General features: G+C 34.1%; 1 protein-coding gene across 3 annotated transcripts; it reads left to right on the top strand.

Annotated features, from left to right (window-relative positions):
* Positions 1 to 1,108: 1,108 nt before the first annotated feature.
* Positions 1,109 to 18,265, top strand: LOC124093944 (killer cell lectin-like receptor subfamily I member 1). 3 transcript variants are annotated; one of them, XM_046446479.2, is made up of 8 exons: positions 1,109 to 1,411; positions 2,688 to 2,753; positions 3,922 to 4,203; positions 7,692 to 7,784; positions 7,965 to 8,024; positions 15,745 to 15,896; positions 16,241 to 16,340; positions 18,097 to 18,265. In XM_046446479.2, exons 3-8 carry the CDS (start codon positions 3,993 to 3,995, stop codon positions 18,105 to 18,107), a joined length of 627 nt encoding a protein of 208 aa, XP_046302435.1. In that variant the 5' UTR covers positions 1,109 to 1,411; positions 2,688 to 2,753; positions 3,922 to 3,992; the 3' UTR covers positions 18,108 to 18,265. The 3 variants fall into 3 exon arrangements, with proteins under 3 accessions (XP_046302435.1, XP_046302434.1, XP_058435918.1); XM_046446478.1 differs by having other exon boundaries at positions 16,241 to 16,344; XM_058579935.1 differs by lacking the exons at positions 1,109 to 1,411; positions 2,688 to 2,753; positions 3,922 to 4,203 and adding an exon at positions 6,141 to 7,053 and having other exon boundaries at positions 16,241 to 16,344.
* Positions 18,266 to 23,980: the final 5,715 nt, after the last annotated feature.

The raw sequence follows: 23,980 nt of genomic DNA, 5'->3' as shown, positions 1-23,980 counted from the left end.
CCAGGTTAGTGTGGGGTTTCAACTCATTATAAGACATTTGTCCATCACATCTTTGTTTCTGGAAAATGTTATGAAGGGCAGATTGATAAAGTTGGCAATGAAACTGGAGGAGCTAATAAAATCACAGCTTTTTTATGTTGGAAAGAACTGGAAACCAGCAAGTTAAAGAAGTGATGTTGTATGTACAAATGGGAGACACTAGTAGGCCATTTTTGAAATGTGCTATTTAAAGGTTATATCACCAGGGTATTATACCAAAATATGTTATACCACACTATGCATAAAAATTAAACACAATGAAGATTTTTTTTTTTTTTTTTTAGTGGTGCTGGTGATCTAACCCAGGGCCTCGTGCATGCCACACAAGCACTCCACCTTTAAGCTACATGCCCAACCTCCATCCAGACTTTAATAAGCCATTTTTGAGATGAAAGATTTGAAAGTTAGGTTAAAGACCACTCCCATGAAAGTAGTTGGCTGAGGCTGCATGGAGGAGGAAATATTTGGAGTTGAGAAGGTGAAGAGACTAAGGGATACGGTGGAGGAGGATCATGCATACAGGCAGTGAGGAATTAAGAGAGTTGTGAGACACAGGCAACACGAAAAGGGAAATAGAAAGGTTTCAGGAGAGTGGTGTGAGTACCATGTTTATCAGTCTGATGACACAGCCAAAGACAGCCAAACTCAGAAATGTATTTTGTAATTTCTTTTATACTCACAAACTTGAGACCAATGAATGTATTAAATTGTATCTTGTGGAGAAAGTAGCTTCTATAAAAGTCTGACATGACTTTGTTGGATAAACAATGTCAGATACGAATGTAGCTATCTTTTAATTTTGAAAGTTTTAAATCTTTGTTCAAATTATTTAATTTTAATTGATATAATTATTAATTATTCCATACAGATTGTGCAGTGTCATATTTTGCTATAATAAAGAAAATGTAAACACTTAGGAATGGATTCTGACATCAGCTTCCACTGAGAATTATTAATTATAAGTTAACTGAAAAGCTAGAAAAATAACTGACAGATTTATATGCTACGTGTTTTGTGGGTCACTTGTTCCGCATACTCTCTAATGCAACTTGTAATTTGGTTGATTTTTCTTTTCCTTTGAGGTCTCAGACTTGATAAGGACATTCTGATTTAGCAACATTTTCTCTCCCTCATTTTGTCGCGGTGGTGAGCTACAGATCAAGAGCTACAAGAACTTCCTTTGTTTTTTTTTTTTACAGACTCTGATTCACAAATATCATATGCCATTTTAAGTTTCTTTTGATTTAAATTTTTGTTTACACATTTCACACCAGATTATCAGTTGTATACTTTTACTAATCCACTGCAGGTATTTTACACTAAGTATTCCTAAAAGTCTTTTATAAAACAGTTAAATTGAGTCTGCCAGTGGGTAAGTATCATTGTTTTTTACTTGTTTGCTTCTTTCATGTTACTAATATCTGTCATTCTTGGGTATTAATTAATTCAGGTCTCAACAGAGAATGTGTTAAATGATAGCTTTGGGAGAAAATAATTTCTGTAAAACTATGGCATGTCTTCATTTCATAAAAAAATAATGTGGGGTGTGAATCTGGATCTCCTTTGTGTTTCTTTCATGTAGGAAGTTCCTTTTTATTTTATTTTGCCAACTGCGTAGCCTCTTTATCAAATTAGTTAACTGCATAAGTCATCATTTTCTCACTATTTTGAAGTGCTTGTTCAACATATGAATACATTATTTGGCTTTTTTAGTTACTGATAAATTTCTGTGCAGAAAGGTGTTGACAATATATACATTTTCTAGAGGCTGATGTGAATGATGCCTGCTTTCCTATTCTGCATATTGTTCAACTTTTGTAATTGTATTTTGTTTGTAAATATTTGATATTATAGCTGAAAATGATACATCATTAATATTTTTATTTTCATTTCTTTGGTTAGCAGTGAAATATATCTTTTCAGATGCTTACCTATGATGAAATTGTATTATAAAAAGAATGTATTTATATTCAAATTCTTCTTTCTCTGTGTGTGACTAAATTTATAATTATTTATCTGTACTTTCTTTTTATTCTCTTAGTCTTGGCTTACCTTTAACATTTTGGTTTTGAAGTTCGAGTATATGATATGAAATTAGTAATGTCCATATGTAATGCTCCCATTTGGAACCAGTTTTCCATCTGATTCTATCCCCATGCCCATCTTATTATCTGTTCTCAAACCAATGATTCATTCCTTCTCATACAAAAGTTACATAATTATTACAAATTGTTGAATTGCAACGTTCTCATCCTGTTATTAAATTAACTGTTATATCTGCTGGTGGGTATATGAACTGAACAAACACTTTTAGGAAAGCAATTTGACATAATGTAAAAAACAAAACAAACAAAACAAACACTTAATTTTTTTTATTTATATATTTATTTTAGGAAAAATAGTCCTAAGAAATAGTCATGGATGTAAAAAGTGTTATGTACAAGGTGGTTATTTGATATTTTAAAATATTTTAGATTTCACATTTAACAAGATTTTAACTTGTACTTTAGTTTTCAATGAGGTACAAAGTAATGCAAACCTTTCAAAACTCTACCTACACATAACCCAATAAACACAGTATATTACAACTCTATTGCCTTGCTTTGTGCCTCAAAAATATTCTTTTTAAATTTTTTTTTATTTTTTAGTTTTCGGCGGACACAACATCTTTGTATGTGGTGCTGAGGATCGAACCCAGGCCGCACGCATGCCAGGTGAGCGTACTACCGCTTGAGCCACATCCCCAGCCCTTAAATTTTAATTATTAATTTTTTCCACACTTTTTAAAAATTGTTACATTATGGTTGTACATAATGATGAGATTTGTTGCTATATATTCATATATGCACACCATATGGCAATATAATTTGGTCAGTAGCACTCCCCAGCACTTTCCCTCTCCCTCTCCTGCTAGATTATTCTTTTATCTAAGCTATTGATGTTGCTTCAGTAGATAGATGTACCATAATTTATTCAACAACACTTAATCATGATCACTTTTGTTGAAATATCATTGTACTTTGTTTTTTTTTCTGAAATATTTATCAGAAGAAATAAATAATTGAAAAACCCATGGGTTGTGTATCTTCAAATCTATATTTGACATATCTGTAGGATGAATAATTCAAATTTAAAAGTCATCACTGTTACTTTTAATAAATATTGACAATTTTCTACTTGCAATCACTTGATAATTAAAAATTGTCAATTAAAATATTTAGTGTTATCAAAGGTGAATATTGTTCCATTATTTTAATTTGCATATATTTCTCAGTGAAAATCTTATGCTTATGTTGTATTTTGTGAGTACCTGCCTAATTCCCTCATTTTTGATATTCATTGAGGTTTTCTCATTAATTTAAATGGTTTGTGTTTCCCTCTGTGTGTGTTAAATAACAGATATATTTAGCTAAAAAACTATATTAGGCAAGCAACTCCAGAATTACACAGTTATATTTAAATGTTAATTTCTCAAGCTTCTGAGATAAATCTGTTTTTCCTAATAAATATAGAATCCATTAAATAATACATGTTTAAATAATAGGCTATATATATATATATATACATATATATATATATACATATATATATATATATACCTATATATATGTATATATACATATATATATATATACCTATATATATATGTATAATTTAAAATAAAGTGAAAAATTTAAATTTTTAATTTTCCCGATCTTGTTAAATGAAGGTAGAATTATTCCTCTGAATAATGAAGATGGGAAGTTCACAGAGAAATTTAGATTTGCCTTTCCTCTTGTATTACCCTATAATATCGGACCTAAATGCTTTAATATCAGAGTGAATACATTATTCATTGACTTAATGATGCACTTTACTCTTATTTACATTTTTGTTTCATAGATCTTAAAGAACGAATGAAGCAAGTTATCAAGATTAACTGAAGTTATCCAGGCATTTTCAGATTTTAAAAAATGCCTCAGAATAAACAAAATGAATGTATACTAAACAAAGAAGAGATAAATTACACAGAAATAATTTTTTTCAAATCTCAACAGAAGAGAAGACCCAAGGAAAAGCAGGATTCTGTAATATCAAATGAAGAGACTGTAAACTATGTGCCACTGAAAATCAACAGAACTTCTCAACTCAAACACAAAAAATTGTTTGTTAGAGAAAAAAAAGGTAAAGTGCTATATAAGTATTTTGTTTAAAAGATATATCTTGATTCTTGGGTTTGGAAGATTACCCCTCTCAAAACCATTATCAAATTTTCACATTTTCTGTACAATAATTATCTATCTAAAAAGCAACTTCCTGAGCTTTTTCAGAATACTTTGTAGAATAGATTATCTCTTAAATAGTATATGTTCATTTCTGTAAAACATTGACCCAGATTCCAACATAATTGTACTATTTTTAAGAAGTATATGCTTAATAGAATGGAAGCTTTGAAATTCTGTTTCTTCCTATACTATATTAAAATTATCATTGATGCTATTTTTTAATTCAATTCAGCCTAAATTCAGTACCATAAATATTTGTTGAACTTTTACTATTGGCCTGCTCTTGGCTGGACATGCAACCTAAAAAGATAAAGGAGCAATAACTACAAGAATTTTAAAAAATGACATGTTATTGTCACAGGAATGACAGATTATATAAAGTGAATGTTAACAATATTTTGAAAATAAAATTTAAAAGACTTCATAATTAATGAGATAATGGAGTTAAAGGGGAGAAATTAAAAGTTGTTTCAAAATATTTTAACAGGGTTCTTAGTTTAAGTGATTGGTAGTAATTTTCTGTATCATTAGAAAAACAGGCTATCACTAGTGACTAATCTAGTTAAAGTCAGATAATATATGGCATTCTAATTTCTCTTGGTATTTCAGAGAAAAATGTGTAAAAAGAAATTGGATGTAAAGGCTAGATCTCTAGACAGAGACTGGGACAGGTGTGGAAGAGTGGGATGTAAGTATGTTAGATTGCAGATGAAAAATATAAGAAGGAAACATCTGTCAGAGAGATGTTTATATGTTATAGGTAAGACTTGAGCATAGGAAAATTCAAGACAAATATGTGAATACATGACCAGAGGGAAGTACAAAAAAAGTGTTCGAAAATAAAAAAAAATGATCAATTAAACCACAAGTGAAAAATTATCTCCTTGAATTTAGCCTGTTCTCCTCCTCTACTGCCCTCTTTGCTTCCTGAATTCCAGAATGACTGTAATTTATTTCATGAAAACTCAAAGCCCAAGAGCATTAGATACTGCCTCTCTAGGTAGAAATTCCCCAACACTCTCATGCTGCAAAATGTTTCCCCAAAATGCAATGCAATGTCACTTTATCAGAGAATATTTCTTTTTTTTAATATATATATATATATTTTTTGAGAGAGAGAATTTTAATATTTATTTTTTAGTTTTCGACGGACACAACATCTTTGTTTGTATGTGGTGCTGAGGACCGAACCTGGGCCGCACATACGCCCGGCGAGCGTGCTACCGCTTGAGCCACATCCCCAGCCCCATCAGATAATATTTCTAGGTCTCCTGCTTTTAGGTGAAACTAGTATGAACATTTCCATATTTGCCATATTTATTTGTTGTCCCCACTCCCAAAAAAGATGTAATTTTTAAATTACTTTCCCCTTGACTGAGATATTGGTTGAATGGTTGAATATTGAAGATCACATGAGATTTAGAAATCATTTTATTTTCATGGCTCGTTTTTATTTGCATGACAGTTGTATTTTCTCTAAGTGCACTTTGTCTTCGAGTTTATTAGCACAGAAAACATGTTTTGGAATTGTCCAGAGTTAATAATTTGTAGAACATCAGGGGTAAAGGAGGCTTTAAGATGCTGGTTTGTTCTTCTTTTTCTAGGGCTTTGAGATATAGTGTGAGGTCATTTATTTGTTGACTTTTTCTTCTTTTAAGGAATGAACTCCATGCAATGAATTTTCCTCTTAGTACTGCTTTCATAGTTTCCCAGAGATTTCGATATGTTGTGTCTATGTTCTCATTTACCTCTAAGAATTTTTTAATCTCCTCCTTAATGTCTTCTGTCACCCATTGTTCATTTAGTAGCATATTGTTTAGTCTCCAGGTGATGGAGAAATTTTTATTTTTTATTTTGTCATTGATTTCCAATTTCATTCGATTATGATCTGATAAAATGCATGGTATCATCTCACTCCAGTCAGAATGGCTGCTATAGTATCTCTACTTTTTTTATATTTGCTAAAAGTTGCTTTGTGGCATATTATATGGTCTATTTTAGAGAAGGATCCATGTACTGTTGAGAAGAAAGTGTATCTCCTTGTAGCAGATGGAACTATTCTATATAAGTTTTTTTCTCAGCAAAAGAAATAATCTGTGAGATGAACAGAGAGCCTACATCCTTGGAGCAAATTTTTACCCCTCACTCATCAGATAGAGCACTAATCTCTAGAGTATATAAAGAACTCAAAAAGCTAAGCACCAAAAAAACAAATAACCCAATCAACAAATGGGCCAAGGACCTGAACAGACTCTTCTCAGAAGATGATGTACAATCAATCAACAAATATATGAAAACATGTTCATTATCTCTAGCAATTAGAGAAATGCAAATCAAAACTACTCTAAGATATCATCTCACTACAGTCAGAATGGCTACTATTATGAAGACAAACAGCAATAATTATTGGCGAGGATGTGGGGGATAAGTTACACTCATATGTTGCTGGTGGGACTGCAAAGTGGTACAGCCAATATGGAAAGTGGTATGGAGATTCCTTGGAAAACTGGGAATGGAACCACCATTTGACCCAGCTATACCTCTCTTTGTTTTATACTCCAAAGACTTAAAAACAGCATACTACAGGGACACAGCAACATTAATGTTTATAGCAGCACAATTCAGAATAGCTAAACTGTGGAGCCAACCTAGATGCCCTTCAGTGGATAAATGGATTAAAAAATGTGGCATATATACACAATGGAATTTTACTCAGCAACAAAAGAGAATAAAATCATGACATTTGCAGGTAAATGGATGACATTACAGAAGATGATGCTAAGTGAAGTTAGCCAGTCCCCAAAAAACAAATGCTGAATGTTTTCTCTGATATAAAGAAGCTGACTCATAGTGGGGTAGGGATGGGGAACTTGGGAGGATTAGATGGATTCTAGATAGGGCAGAGGGGTGGGAGGGAAAGGGAGGGGATAGGTGATTAGCAAGGAATGTGGAATGTGATGGACATCATTATCCAAAGTACATGGATGAAGACATGAATTGTTGTCAACCTAACTAGAGATATGAAAAATTGTGCTGTATACATGTAATAAGAATTGTAATGCATTCTGCTGTCATTTATTTTTTTTAAAATCAATAAAAAAAAAAGATGCTGGTGAGGATGGCATTGGTGAAATACCCTGGACTTCAGGCTGGACGAGGGAAAAGTGAATTTTAGAAGGAGCCAGTAGCAGGGAGGGAATTTGGAGAGCCAGGAGGTGGGGTTCTTAGTGCAGTTGAAAAATTGTTGATTTCATGATGACCACATTGAAGCATTAGAAAATGTGAAGCTGCCCTCCAAGAGTGAGAAGTAATGATCTTTGGTTTTTGTATTTGCTGCTCTTGGAAAAGAGAAGACTCAATCATTGTTTTCCTTTCTTTTATTTTTAGACCCTGAATCTACAGCGTGGCTGGTGATAGCTGGCATCCTAGTGGTCTTGTGTATGGTTTTGCTGACAACAGTGGGTGTGTTGCTTTCAAACTGTAAGTAATTAAGTAAATATTTGTTCTCGTTGCAACTAAAATATCAGCAATATGATGTATGTATATGTGTGTGTATCTATATACATATATAAATATATTCACCATTAAGAATGAATTTTACATTATCTTAATAATTATATTCTAAATAGTATTAATTACTATCATAATTTTTTGTCACAGTACTTTCTAGAAGAGAAGAGCAAAACAGAAAAGTTTCTACCACATCTTCTAAAGACAATGGTGAGTATTAACTCTGGCCAGGCCACTTCCAATATTTTTCTTTATTGGGGCAAAGTTTATATCTTCTTAAAACTTAACTTCAGTGAATCATGATAGACAAATTTGGATTTATCATATGATCATCTGTATTTGCAAAATACTAGGTAAAATAAGGAAAATGACATAGAAGAATGTGGAAAGGCTCAAAGTATTATAAATAATAAATGAGTTGTATTATCTGTGATTTTATTATTAGGAGAAAAGGTTAATTTAAGTACATGTTGAATAACAAGTATGAACCATTCATATTACTTGTGTTTTTGTTTTTATTCACTTAGTTTGAAAATAAAAAGAAATCAATTGAACAGAAATGAATCATAGGGAAACATAAATTAAATCCCAATTTATAATCACTACAGAAAAGATTGGCAATACCAAATAGGATGCAGGATGAAGTTCTAGCTCACATGCCCAGCATTCTACTCTTAGACATTTGAATAAAGAAAATGAAAACTATGTACATAAGAGACTTGTACACAAATGTTTGTAGGTATTTTATTCAAAACAACTCCAAACTAAACATTCAAAATATCCATTATAGACAAATTGTTTTTAATCATATGATGATATTATCAAATAGGGACCCACTGCCCAAAGCACATAGCAAACAATATTATGGCACTAGATTTCTGCAAAAAGAAAAATTTTATTGTGCAACCAACCAGCAAAGAGGCCAGAAGCTCTTAAGTTCAGATTGGCCTCTCAGGTGAGTTGGTTGTCAGGGGAATTCACACGGAGGAAGAGAGGACAAGTTGCTTGTTGATTGGAGGTCATGTCTCTTCACAGCTCAAAAGTTTCTTTTTGGGGGAGGAATTCATGTTCTACACAAGGGATTTTGAGCTTGTGACATTTTTGACTGAAAGATTAGGGTTTTTGTTTGTTTGTTTGTTTGTTTGCTGTTGTGTTGATGTCCATTTTTAAAAAGCCAGTTTCAAACTCTTAAGAGTCATTAAGGGAAAGGTTGGTGGTTTTTCATTGTAGATAATTTAAGAACTTCTTTTTAGTTTTATTTTATATTTTGGTTCTTTTCAGTTATATAAGACAGTAGAATCCACTTGACATAATTATAAAATAACTGAACTTTTTTAATTAAATGAGTTATGTTTGGGTCTGTCTAGGCCTTAACCAATTTCAATGGATGAATACCTAGAAATAAAATAGAATGAAATATTTCTACATACAACATGGAAAATCTGAAAAAACATTGAGTGAAATAAATTGGTCTAAATAGTTCAAAATTATTAAATCTTATTCATTTGTCAAAACTCTTCAAACTACATACTTTAAATCACTGAATTTTATTTTATGTAAATTATACCTCTATAATATTAATTTTAAAACTGCACAGAAGGAAATAATTAATAACAATGATTTTCTGTCCAATTTTTCCTTCTTTCTTAATCTTTAGTCTTGCTCCCAATAGGCAAATGCCATTAACTCTTCAAGCTTTTCCTTACTACTTTCACATTTCAAAATAATGTGTTCTTACTACTACATATTGAGTTATGCGTTTTAGATGGTAAGCATTGTTTTCTTATTATGATCATAATGAAACCGAACTTTTTCAGCTTCTCCTGGGGTCTGCATAAACTGAGGCCTCTGTGGCAGAATAGTGTTGTACCTCTTAATGACGGGTTATGCCTTCCAGGGTTGTAGCAAACCCCAGCTCACTGCCAGTTTCTTCTTTCTGAGTTCTTGTCTCACTAGTTGAAAAATTAAATCCAGAAATCCATAGATGAGGATGAGTGGGTGTAAGAGAAGAATTTATTCATGTGTGAAGAGAAGAGATGAAACCTTACAGGGTGAGAAGGGATGGGATAGCTGAGTGTACTAGTTTAGAGGTTTATATATGGTAACAAAGTTATTGGTACAAATTTATGCTAATCAGGATTCAGAAAAGTACTATTGATTCAAAGTTATGCTAATCAGAATTTAGAAAAGTACCAAGGCTATTGTTTAGCCCTGCAATCCCATTGGGTCTGCCCCACTTCTGCTTTCCTACTGCAGGTCTGCAACCCCAGCTTTCTAGGAGGTTGAGGTTAGTAGATGGTGCATGCTTCAGGGTCTAGAGCTGCAGCCTGTGTGGAGTGGGCTTCTGCACCAGGTCAAGGCCAGCCTTGCTGCAACAGAATGGGGTGCCCCGGTTTGCCTCAGATCTGGCTTGCCAGTCTCAGGCCCTCAGGCCCTCTGGGGCATGGCAGGCTCTAGGGGGCTGTGCCACCTGTATTCCAGCCTGCCTGGACTGCCTCTCCACTACCTCACTGCAGTTTTTCTGAAGCCTCTCTGGGGAGATTATTGGGTTTGGCTGTGCTGATAGGCAGCCAGGGAGCCATCTCAATAAGAACATAGTGGACGTAGTTCCCCAGTCTTCTCTCTACTTTATCCTCCACATGTATCATAATCATATGATGACATTCCTCCTAAATCCCTTTTGTCTCCGTCTCATCAGGATTAACTGCACACAATTATAGGGGATTTATTTCCTTATAACTCTGTTTGTACCCTGCAAAGATTCCAGTTCTTATTTATTTATTTATTTATTTATTTTACTTAAAGGATTAGTGAACTATTTTTTTTTCTTCTTGAGGACAAACATAATGACTCCCTAAAATTGTTTCATGAAACTTATATTTCAGGCTTTGAATATAATTTAAATGATTTCTATTTTTCTTTCTACTTAATTAATACTGAGAATTATTTGATGAAACTATATTTTGTAGCTGGGTGTGGTAGTACATGCCTGTAGTCCCAGCAACTCCTGAGGCTGAGGCAGGAGGATCACATGTTGAAGGCCAGCCTTGGCAATGTAGTTAGGTCCTAAGCAATTTAGCCAGGCCCTGCTACAAAATAAAAAAATAAAAAGAACTGAGGATGTAGCTCAGTGTTTAAGCACCCCTGGGTTCAATCCCAAGTACCAAAAACAAGACAAAAAATATTTTGTAAAGTATTATTTCATTTTTTTCCTTCAATGAAAGTATTGACCCATATTATATCATTAGATTTCAGATTCCTTGAGACAAATTTTATATTGCTTTTTAAAATTACTTTATTTTCTTTTTCATAAAGGTTTTTTGAAATTGTGCAACTATATGCCTTCTTGTGGAATTCATTTGTTCATTTATTGTTTTGTATTTAATTCACTGGACACTCAATTAATTCTTATAATTTGGAATTCTATCACTTCTAATTATTATTTCAATATTTGGAGTTGAGACATTAATTTGATTTGTGTACTTTTTAAAAATTTATGGAATAATTGTTAAATACCTTACTGGTTAATTACAGATATTTCTTAAATACCCTGCTATTTGGATTTTTTATTTTTCCACTTTCATTTTCAGATTCTCTTTCTGAAATGTTATCAGTTATTCCATGTTTTACTTTCTGTGTTTGTTTTTGCTCTATTTTGCTTTTCTCCATGGATTAACTTCGAATTCTCCTGTATTTAAATTATCCTATTTTCACTTTTTGATCTTTATAGATCTTATATATATATATATATATATATATATATATATATATATATATATATATTTTTTTTTTTTTTTTTTTTTTAAACAGAGCCTAATTTTGTTAAGGGATCCAAAATATTTTATTTATAGAGGTTTTGTTCTGGGTGTTTATTTTGCCTTTATATTTTTATTTGAAGTGGTTCTGTTTTCAATTTAATGTATTTTTTCTGTGTTGGAGACTTAACATCAGACATCTTTTTATCACCTACTGCTTAGAAACAGAAAGCATTAAAAAAGCATTAAAAAGCTGAGTGACATTCTGTTTGAGGAATAGGGAACTCAGGTTACTCTGGAACTCCATGTTACTTTCCAAAAATTGTAATACCCAGAGGAGAGTTTTAGTTTACTTTTCCCTCTACAGATTATTAACTCTATCTGCTGTTGTTTTAGAGAAAAGTTTTGAGGTAGGGTTAGGTTATATATATATTTGGGGGGTGTTAATGGGGTTTGAACTCAGGGGCATTCAACCACTGAGTCACATCCCCAGCCCTATTTTGTATTTTATTTAAAGACAGGGTCTCACTGAGTTGTTTAGCACCTTGCTTTTGCTGAGGCTGGCTTTGAACTTGCGATTCTCCTGTTTCAGCCTCCTAAATCACTGAGATTACAGGCGTGAGCCACCGCACCTGGCCCTTTATATTTTTTTGAGACAGGGTTTCCCTAACTTGTGATCCTCCTGCCTCAGCCTCTGAGCAGCTAGAATTACAGGCATGTGCTACTACACCTGGAGAAATCTTGTTTCTTAATAGCTGACCCTTTGTATTTTCATCTCTCTCATGAATTAATGCTCTCTTAGTTATTTTATTTCTTATAGAAATTTATTTAAACATTTTCTTGTCTTTTCTCTCTGCTCATGTTCTTTCCAGTCATTCTGTCCTTTCATTTTTTCTTCCTCACCTTTATGTTTCTTTTCATTTCTTATTCCTTTACTGCTCTCGTTGTACTTCTAACCTTGATAGTAGAACAAGTCAAGCTCTAAGAGCCTAGGAGAGTGAAGGTTGCTTTGAGGAGTTAGGAGCCAGGGCTCCTGTTCCGATCTCTTCCTAAGGGCTGCAGTTCACCAGCTCAGGCATCCATATTTACATTTAATGAAACCCAGCTTCCCTTTATCTCCTGCCTAGCTTCAAAGGTCTAGATAGACAAAGTTTCTTAAAAATCCAATATCTTTTTGGATTTTTATCTAGATTTCTAGTTTTTAAAAAAGGTCATCAAGGTCCAAAATAGCTATATCTTGAAATCAGTGAGGTGTACTGACATCAAAGCTATCACTAGCTGGAAGTATTTTTAATCTTAACAATGGTGTTGCCAACATTAAACAGCTGCAAGACAAAGGATGAGGCTTTAATTTGAGCAAGAGAGTTGAAAATTAGATTATTGTGTAATACTTGGAAATATCAAGAACTTTTTTTCTGTATTGGCTCTAGTTGAAAATAAAGACTTCTCTGTCATTTCTCAGTTAGGCAGTCTTAGAATTTACAGTCACATTGCCTATCTGATTCTGGATTGGTAGTGATACCACTGATGATGAGATTCAATCACAGTCAAGTTTCATTTCTCCAGATGTTAATTTTGAATATCTGAGAAACACTGAGGCAAATGTAGAAAGCAATTTTTATTTATAGATTAGAATGGAAACAGACTTCTCCACAGAAATGGGGGTCCCAGATCTGGATATTCAAGGATGTGGGGATGTCTCACCCCTTTTATACTTTTTAGATCTCCTTTGTTCTCATGCCATCTTTCTCCCTTTATCTTGCTTACGTGACCAAAAGGTGGGCCAAAGATGGAGTGATTCTGGGCAGGAAGGGAACAGTCCAGGAGGTATTAATCAACAACTCCTTATAGGGAGGAACAATTCTCTGGGGGCAGTTACCTGGGCAACAGGTGAAGGAGGAGGGGGAAGGGCTTTGGAGATATCAGCCTTTGATTTCTTTTCCTTTTGAACTAGTTCCCATATCCCCTATCAGACCCAATTATTTATTATATAAACTGACTGCCTTTTGTCCCCCTGGCTTTAGTAGTATTCCAGGCTGCTAAACAAGAGCTGAAATAACAAACAAAATAATTAAGTGCTAATACATTTAGCTAATGTAATAATCAAGGAATATAACCACAGATTTTTCAAATATTAGCAGTGGAATTAAAGACACACAAAAGACTGAATGAGAAATTTCCTATTTTTAGGAAAGGACCAAACATAAACCTAGTGTTTGCCTCAGGTTTTAAGAATTGAGCATAAAATTAGTTGTGATGGCTCATGTCTGTAATCCCCATGGTTTGGGAGGCTGAGGAAGGAGGATCACAAGTTCAAAGTCAGCCTTGGCAATCTAGTGAGGTCCTAAGCAACTTAGTGAGATCCTGTCTCTAAATAAAATATTTAAAAGGCCTGGGTTTGTGGCTCAGTGGTTAAGCACCCCTGGGTTCAGTTCCTGGTACCAAAAAAAAAAAAAAAGAAAGAAAGAAAGAAATTGAACCTAAAGCAATAAATACCATGAGTAAGCTTTATGTTTGGGAGATAAACATCCAGTCAAGGAGGGGAGTGAAGGAGGAGCATGAAAAGAGCAGTAATAAAGCAATATGTATTGGTGCCAATTATCTAACAATAGCAGCAAAGTGTCACAACAAATGGCTTAGCAAGTGTTTTTATTCAGCACACTAAAAAGTCTGGGAAAGCCTGCAAGGGTACCTGGCACATTTGAGTAATCCAAGGGATGGAGAAAGGAAATAGGAAAAATAATAACTCATCAGAAGAAGATATGGGTAAAAGATATGAGTGAAATGACCATAAAAGAAAAAAGTACAAATATAAATTATTATATGATTGATGCTAAGTTCATAGGCAATTATGAATGTTTTCATTATATAATGGTTAACAGTGGCCTTATTATATTAGTCTTATTAATGTTGATTTACTTGATCTACTTTTCCTGACATATATTATCTACAACATATATATGAAGATGTTAGTATTAACTCAATAAATTGACAAAAATATAAAATAATACAATTTATGTCTCTCTCTCTCTCTCTCTCTCTATATATATATATATATATATATATATATATATTGAAATAACCTTGATGAGATGGATACAGACCAACATCTCTCCTCAGAGAGAGAGAGAAGAAAATGCAATCAACTTTCTAAAAGACAAAAAAAAAAAAAATTAAACTGTATTTTGATGGTTATAAGAATTACAAAATGAAGAAGCTATGCAAAAAGTTTATTTATAAATGATTGGAGCATTAGTTTCAAAATTATAGCATTTTTTTGTATATCCAAAATGATTATTAATAAAAAAATTTCCACCAGAATTGGAATCATTAAGTAGTTGGTTTTTATGCTTACATTATATATTGTTTAGCCATTTAAATATGTGTACCTCATTTTAATCATGTCAAATATGCTTATAATATTATTTGATATGTAGTTTTCTTATAATCCATATTTTATATTATTTTCATATGGAAATTTCAAAATAAGCAAAATTTCTTATTTATTTATCATGGTTAGCTATGGATTGTGCAAAGATTGCTAAAAAATGGTACAAAAGTGCTTACAGTGGGGATGCAGCTCCCTGGTAGAGCACTTGCCTTGATGATGAAGCCATGGGTTCTATCTCTACCTGTTATGGTTTGGATGTGAGGTGTCTTCCAAAAGCTCACATGTGAGACAATGTAAGAAGAAGGTTCAGGGGAGAAATGATTGGGTTGTGAGAGTCTTAATCCAATCAGTGAATTAATTCCCTGATAGAGATTAACTGAGTGGTAACTGAAGTGGTAGGTTGTGGAGGAAGTGGAAATTGGGCATGGCTTTCAGGTATATATTTGTATTTGGCAAGGGTAGTTTCTCTGTTTCTTCTTCCGGATCTTGATGTGAGATGAATTTTTCTGCCACACTCTCCTGCCATGATGTTCAGTTTCACTTTGAGTCACATTGGGTAGAGCCAGACTTATGGACTGAGACCTCTGAAACTGTGAACCCTCAAATAAACTTTCTCTCCTTTAAAATTGTTCTGGTCAGATCTTTTAGTCACAGCAGCAAAAAAGCTGACTAAAATACCAGCACAGTCTAATATTCATCTGTATTACAAACACATGAACTTTATAGTTGTATAAAAAGTTACTCATAGACTTGATTACCCATTTAATATGCTTATATTTCCTAGAATGTTCCTGTGATCTTAGTTCTCACAATGGGATTGGGTTTGGAAATAGTTACTATCATGTTTCCAATGAAACCAAAACCTGGCCTAAAAGTTATACTGCCTGTGTAGAACTGAATTCTCGTCTTCTGAAGATACAGACCCAAGAATTGCTGGTAGGGAAGACAATCTTACTTTTCTTTCACATTGTAACCATATTTGGTTTTGAAGTATTAGTGATGAACACTATAATTTGGCAAATTGAATGTTCTCAAGGATGCATTATATTTTATTTCAAATTTGTTTTCTCAAGGAAAAATTAGAGAAACTCTATCACTAGAATATGTAACACTGCAAGAAAACCAAACTAATCAAGTAGTACTATCTTGAGGTGGGGCCTATTAATACTATGTGAATGTGTGCAAGCTCTTGGGAGAACTTTTACCACTAATTACTGAGTTAGGAAGGAACACATGGTAATATATGAACATTTATGGATTATGAAATGTTTTTCCAATAGGATCTCTTATCAACATTTGGAATGTCGGGATGGATAGATCATAAAATGTGTGAAATTGATTGGTTCCCGTTAATGAAAAATTGTACCAAAATGAATGAAAGTCAGTAAGTATAATGTTTGGATAAATTGGACTGTTTGAGAGTAGTTTGTGTGTGTGTGTGTGTGTGTGTGTGTGTTTACTTATGACCTGCAACATATGGGAGATAATTGGGAAAAAGTTGCTAGCCCTTTCTAAGTAATGTCACATTTTGGAACATTGTTAACCTACTAGATTTAGAAAATTTGCGCATAGTTTTAGATAAGTTTAGAAATGTATAAACCTATCTCATGTTCTTTTATTTGTTTTTGATTCATAATTTTAATTACATAAACAGGATAGGATTAGATAGTGCTTAATATTTTTCATGAGGCTTACTGTTAGGTAAGACTTGTGAAGACTATTAATCAGTGGGGTGTTTTTTCTTTTTTTGATATATTATTATTTTATTAGTCATATGGATTCAGCTTAATATTGTATTCAAGATTTTGGCATGCATGGATTAAACCCATTTATTTCCATTTTTGAGTGTTATATTGATAGACTTTGGTACTGAGATTCTGGTAGCTTACTCAAACAATTGGAATAGATTTCTTTTTTTTTAAAGCAGTAGCACATTTTATTAAAATTTAATATTATTTTTTCTTATATCAGTTTATTTGTTGTTTTATTTGCTTTTTAAAATTCTTTTAGGTTTGTAATTATTTTTGCTAAGTTTGTTGAGATAAAATTAGTATTTGTATACACCATACCTTGATTTTTTTACCCATTTAATTTATCCTATATGTTTTGATATGTACAAGGTATACATCACATAGTACCTCATAAATATGTATACTTTTTATGTTCTTAAACCTTTTTTCTTCTGAAATAGTTAGTTTGGCATGGTGCTGCATGCCTATAATCTCAGCAACTTGGGAGCCTGAGGCAGGAGGATCCTGAGTTCAAAGCCAGCTTCAACAATTTAGTGAGGCCCTAAGCAACTTAGCAAGACCCTGTTTCAAAATAAAGCATAAAAAGGACCGGGGATGTGGCTCAGTGGTAAAGTTCCCCTAGGATCAATCCTTGCTACCAAAAAAAAAAAAAAAAAAAAAACAGGGAAAGGACCTAACTGTGAAGAGCCTTGGTTTCAGGTATGTAAACATTAGTGGAGCCCAGGGGACAGAAAGAGTCTTTTGGGTCCAGAGTTGGGAATGTTCCTGAAGGAGGCAGCAGATAACTTGGACTCTCATTTGTTCCATTTGTTTATTGTCTACTCAGCCTTTCTCAAAATATCTCCTATGGACAAGGGAAACTGCCATATTCTCAGCATGTTCCACCTTTTCCCCACTCAGAGTTCTCGGTGCAGAGCAGGTATAAAGCACAAAGAGAAGACTGCTGAAGCCTCCAGTCAATTCAGATTGGCCTGAGTTGAGGCTTTCCTGTTTGTGTGATTGGTTCTTCTGAATTTAAAGGAGACCCTCCTTTCTTTCTTTCTTTGAACCGGGGAATGAACTCAGAGGTGTTTCAACACTGAGCTACATCCGCAGTCCTTATTCTACTTTTTATTTTGAGACAGGATCTCACTAAAATTTCCCAGGCTGGCCTTGAACTTGGGATCCTCCTGCCCAGCCTTCAGAGTAGCTGATATTACAAGTCTGCATCACCATGCCCAGTGTAAAAAAGTATATATTTTTTCTTTTCTTTTTCTTTTACTTTGTTCTTTTTAGTTATACATGACTGTAGAATGGATTTTGACATATCATACAAACATGGAGTATAACTTCCCATTCTTGTGGTTGTACAACTTGATTTTTAAAAGCTGTTGTTATTTCTACAGAGTTCAATTGATGAAAAAGAAGAACAAGAATTGTGCTTATATCAGTGGAAAGTACATTTATCCTGAAAACTGTTCATCTAGGAAATTTTACATATGTGAGTTTAATATACAGCAACATCTGCTTTACTAACACAATATTATTAAATCCTAATAAAATATTTACAAAATACATTGGTTACTTGTTGACTTTATAATTTTTAAAATAAATTATGGCTGACTAATTTTATGCACTCTGAAGATTTTGGTTAAATTTTTAGCTTTTTAAATTGTACTGGGGTTGAGGAGAATTTAAACATCTTGGTATTAATTATCCTATCACAATTCATGTTGATACTAATTAATTAAGTATCAAATAGCAACTATACATTAATCAACTTTGAAAATCCAAGGGATATGATGAGAAGAAATATTTTTGTATCATTTAGTTTTTTTTTTTTTTTAATTTTAAGAGACAGGGTCTTTTACGTTGGTCATTCCATCCTCTTGGTCCAGTTTCCCTAGTAGCTACAACTATAGGCACATACCACTATGCCCAGCTAAACTTAAGGTTTTTGACATGAGATGGATACCTTTTGAGATTGTTCAAGAGATTTAATCAGGTACTACTGAAAGCATTGAGGACATGTATAATTGAAAAACAAGAAATAAAAAATACAATTTAAGGTTAAAGAAGTTAATATACTCAAACGACCTGAAGTGGTAAGCTATTACTATTGCTAAAGAGCAGCTACTATAAATCACTTCAAAAATTTAAAAGCAAATAGTAAATCTTACAGAGAAAATAAAACCATGAGAGAAACCAAAATAAAATGCTAGAACTAAGAGATTAGTAAATAAAATGAAAATTTTAAATATTCTATATATTTAAATAAATAGAGGCTAAATTTTTCAAATTGTAGTTTAAAGAATATAATTTACATAGAAACATAAGATGCTTGGCAATTCTCAGGAACTTAAAAAATGGAAAACCAAAACTGGGGACATCATCATCAAAGTAATAAAAATTAAAAATGAAGAAAATATATTGAATACTGTCATAGAAAAATCATATTCAATGGAATAATGATATAGGAAATTGACTTTTTTAAAAATCAGAAACAGTGGAGATGGATAGGCACTAGAACACTCTAAAGGTAAAAACAAAGTCTCAAAAACCTACCAAGCCTTCTGATTTCTGGTCCAACCTTGTTGAGAGCTGCAGCCGAAGGGGCCCCAGCAAACTTCCAGCTGATTGGCTCCTCTGTGGTGATGCTCATTGGGCTATTTCCCCCGCCCTTTCAGACCAGGGAGCTGCTCATTGGGGGCCTCTTTTGGCTCCGCCCACTTGACCCAGCCAATCTGCCTCAATAGCGGGAAAATTGAAAATGACCTAAAGGTTCCAGTTGAGAGTGCTAGCCAGAAGTGCCTGTGGTGGCGGTTGAGCTCTCGGAATTCCTGGAGCGCTTGTGTGGTGCAGCCTGTGTGCTAAAAATAAAGTTCGTTCCTGCTTGACAAGTGGGTCATGAATTGTGCCCAGCCAGACTGTGGCATTTGGTGGCCCGTACTGGGAACGAACCTGCGACCTTGGCGTTATCAGCACCAAGCTCTGATGAATCCAATTTTTAAAAGTTTAGAGTAAAAAGGGTTATTTTAAGTTTATCTTTGGGGGATATATACCCCTTCCCAATTCCCTCTTTTTTGCTTTAATAAGTACATTTTAATAGTTTGATGAGCAAAATTGTTTAAAAGAGGTAGAAGTATAACCAGGGGCATTATCTGTTTTTAACTGTTTTGGAATGCCCACAGTGGCAAAATTTTGTAAGCAATGAGCTATAATATCTTTAGTTTTTTCTCCGGCATGAAGGGAGCCCATCAAAAATCCTGAAGAAGTATCAACTGTAACATGCAAATATTTTAATTTTCCAAATTCTGGCAAGTGTGTGATGTCCATCTGCCAAATATGGTTAGGTATCAGTCCTCCAGGATTGACTCCAAGATTAACTTGTGGTAAAAAGGTCACACAATTTTGACATTGTTTTATTATTTGTCTAGCTTGTTCCTTAGTTATTTTAAAACGCTTTTGTAAAGTATTAGCAATGACATGGGACCTTTTATGAAAATTTGAGCTTTTTCTAGTGTAGAGAAAATATGTATGTCATGTGTAGTTTTATCTGCTAAATCATTGCCCAAACTAAGGGCTCCAGGCAATCCTGTATGTGCCCTGATATGTCCTATAAAGAATGGATCTTTTCTGTCCCAGATTAGACTTTGTATAGTGGAAAACAAAGAGAAAACAGTAGAGGAAGGGGAAATCCTACCAGCATCTTCAAGGGATACTATAGCATTAACTATATACTGACTATCAGAAAATAAATTAAATACAGAATCTTTAAACATCACAAAAGCTTGTAATACTGCATTAAGCTCTACCTTTTGAGCTGATTATTTGGGTACTAAAAATGTAAAAGTTTGATCAGGGGTAACTACTGCTGCTGTACCATTATTTGACTCATCAGTGAATATATTTGGAGCATTAATGATAGGTGTTTTTCTTGTCATTTTTGGAAAAACTACAGGATGCGAAGACCAAAAAGACAACAAAGGATTAGATGGTAAGTGGTTATCAAATGAAACATTAGATTTGCACATGATTATTGCCCAAATATTTAACTCATTAGCTAACTCATCAATTTGATCCATAGTGTATGGAGTAATAATTTTATTGGGAGAAATTCCAAACACTCCCTTTGCTGCTTTTATTCCTTTGAGTATTAATTGTCCTACAGCCTCAGGATACCTAGTAAGAATAGTGTTAGGAGAATAAGATAAATGTATCCATAATAATGGACCTTCTTGCCAAAATACTCCTGTAGGAATATTTTTTGTTGGTAGTTCAATAAATAATAAAGGCAAACTTATATCAATTCTATACAAATGCATATTTTCCATATATGTTTCAATGATTGCCCATGTGACCCAGCCAATCTGCCTCAAGAGCGGGAAAATTGAAAATGACCTAAAGGTTCTGGTTGAGAGTGCTCGCAGGAAGTGCCCGTGGTGGCAGTTGAGCTCTCGGGGAATTCCTGGAGAGCTCCTGTGGTGCAGCGTGCATGCTAAAAATAAAGTTCGTTCCTGCTTGACAAGTGGCTTGTGAATTGTGCCCAGCCAGACTGTGGCACTACCTGTAAGGTAGTTAGAATTTGTCATTACCATTCTGATGAGAAGAAAATCCTGAATGGAGTGTCAATCAACAACTTTCCTTAGTTTCTCCAGAAAACTGATCTCACAGAGCTAACCACAATTAGAGAGACAGAGACATGGACATTGCAAATCACATCTTATTGGAGTAGAAGTCTAGAAGAATATCACTGAGTGGTAGGATTGAATGTTTATGTTCCCCTCAAATTCACAGGTTGAAATCCTAATCCCCAGTGTGATAATTAATTAGGTCATGAGGGTGGAACCTTATTAATGAAATTAATGCCCTTTGTAAGAGAGATCCCAGAAAACTCTCTGACCCTTTTTCTGGTATGTCAGGATATAAGAAGTTGGCCTCTGCAGCCCAGAGGAGGCCCCTTAATAGCAAGTAGCCAGCCAGAAAATGGCATCATAATCTCAGACTTAGAGCATTCACAACTGTGAGAAAGACATTTTGCTTGTTGAGAAACTACCTGGTTTATGGCATTTTGTCCCTGGGTTAGGAAAACAGTTATTGATGTAATGCTACACACTCAATGTGGACAAACATTAGACTGAAAACTCAGGGGGACTCAGTCTCAATGGCTGCCCACATTTTGATTATTTTACCTCCAGGATCCTTGTTCTTATGGTGAAGGTTGGTGAATAAACCTTGTGGTATATCTGGCACAGAGGGAAAATTCACTATTTTTAGAAGCATTCAGAGCATTCTGTTTTTTTGTAACAAGTCCTGCTGTCAACAGAAACTATTTTACAAAACCTAATGGTGTGTTTTTAACAGCATATAACCAACCTGGGGAAGGAGTAAGATCAAAATTCAGCCTGCTCTGGTCTTTCAGGAACCAGAAATAGCAGAAATGTTGGAATTTTGAGATTAGGAATTCTGATCCTATGTAAATAGAAGAAGAAGAGGCAACATACAAGAATTATTGGGCAAAGTAAACAGAGGATGTAAACAATAAGAATCAGAAAAAAATTCTGGAAATAAAAAATATTGTACCAGGGGCTGGGGATGTGGCTCAAGCGGTAGCACGCTAGCCTGGCATGCGTGCGGCCCGGGTTCGATCCTCAGCACCACATACAAACAAAGATGTTGTGTCTGCCGATAACTAAAAAATAAATATCAAAAATTCTCTCTCTCTCTCTCTCTTTAAAAAAAAATATTGTACCAAAAAGAAGAAGAATGCGTATAATAGTCCAATAGACTGAAAATGGCTGAGAAAAGAATATGTGAGATGCAATAAGGGTAAATAGAAACTTCTGAAAAGAAAATGTTGAAAGAAAAGAAGAATGAAAAAGTTGAAAGAGAACATCTGAAAATTGTGACATAATTACAAAAGATATGTGCATAATGGGGACTCCTGAAAGAGAAGGGAAAGGAACCAAAGAGGTAATAGTAACTGTTTTCTGAGGTAATAGTGACTGTTTTCCAAATTAAATATATGTATCAGTCCACAGATCTAGGAAGCTCTGAGAATACCTAGCATGATAAAGAAAGAAGCAGGTAAAGAAAGAAAGAGCATAACTCCAACTTTTTAAAAAGATAAATGAAATGACTAATAAGCCTTTAGCTAGGCTAACTTTGGAAAAAAGAGAATAATTTGTAAAATTAAACAGATTGTCAACTTTTAAATTTGTATACATGCTTAAAGTTTGCCTCATATTTAAATAGTAATAAAATGCAACATGGTAAATGGATTTAGGAGCACCTGTAGCATTTAAGTTTGAATTTAAATTCATTATAATTAAAGCTATTTAGAAACACAGTTCTCCAGTTGCATTGAAGTTGTTTTTATTCTCCTTCAGCCTACCACAGAAGAAATCCCCCTAGGAGATGGTGTCTGTGGTCTACCAGCCATGCCACCCTCCCAGGAGGCTGCTCTCTTGGTGCTGGTGATCTTACCCACCACAATAGAATGCTGATCACTGTCACTAGGTGCTTAGTAGGTTAGGAAAGGACTGGGTGGTGTCCCACTCTGAGTCGAGCTTCAGGTGTTGTGCATAATTCATTTGCCTGCTCTTAGGTGGGTGTTTAACTATCCTTCTCTTCCTTGTGTCAGGCAGACAAACTTACCTTTGTGTTTGTTGCAAATCTTACACAAGCTGGACTGTGTGGTGTAGGAGAATATTTCATACCTCTATTTGGTGTAAACCCAGACCATCTTCAGAGCTCTGAAACTTTTATTTCATCAATTTCTGATAAGAACTTAAGAGCAGCCAAAGAGCAAAACTTCCTAGCTAGAGACTAATGTACAGAGTTGGTTTCAAATAAGCGAGGTTCTTAAGGACCTTAAAGTGAAAACCATGAACTAGCAGGTTGAGATGACTCCACCACTAATACTATGGCCCTTACAAGACAATTCCCATAGAAACTAACTTTAAAAACAAACAAACAAAAAAAGAAGCTGGGCAAGGTGGCACACACCTGTAATCCCAGAAACCTGGGATGTTGAGGCAGGAGGATCACAAGTTCAAAGCCAGCCTCAGCAATTTACTGAGACCCTAAGAACTTAGCAAGACCCTGCCTCAAAATAAAAAATAAAAGGACTGAGGATGTGGCTCAGTGGTTAAGCACCCCTGGGTTTAATCCCTGGTACACAAAACAAAACAAAACAAAACCTCAAAAAACAAAAAAGGAGGCCTCATAAAACCATAAGAGAAATCCTAATGGTGAGCATAAAAATAAGAACTATTAAATATGCAGGAA

Source organism: Marmota monax, unplaced genomic scaffold (genome assembly GCF_021218885.2).
Source record: "Marmota monax isolate L192 unplaced genomic scaffold, Marmota_monax_Labrador192_F-V1.1 WCK01_AAM20220418_F8-fsc00314, whole genome shotgun sequence".
NCBI classification, from domain to species: Eukaryota; Metazoa; Chordata; class Mammalia; order Rodentia; family Sciuridae; genus Marmota; species Marmota monax.
This window is presented reverse-complemented; position numbering and strand designations above follow the sequence as displayed.

Excerpts from the sequence above, each read along its gene's own strand:
- LOC124093944 (XM_046446478.1), top strand. The coding sequence starts at position 3,993 with ATGCCTCAGAATAAACAAAATGAATGTATACTAAACAAAGAAGAGATA. Across the intron at positions 4,204-7,691 it reads GTTTGTTAGAGAAAAAAAAG|ACCCTGAATCTACAGCGTGG; the intron begins GTAAAGTGCTAT and ends TTTTATTTTTAG. Across the intron at positions 16,345-18,096 it reads ACCAAAATGAATGAAAGTCA|AGTTCAATTGATGAAAAAGA; the intron begins GTAAGTATAATG and ends TTATTTCTACAG.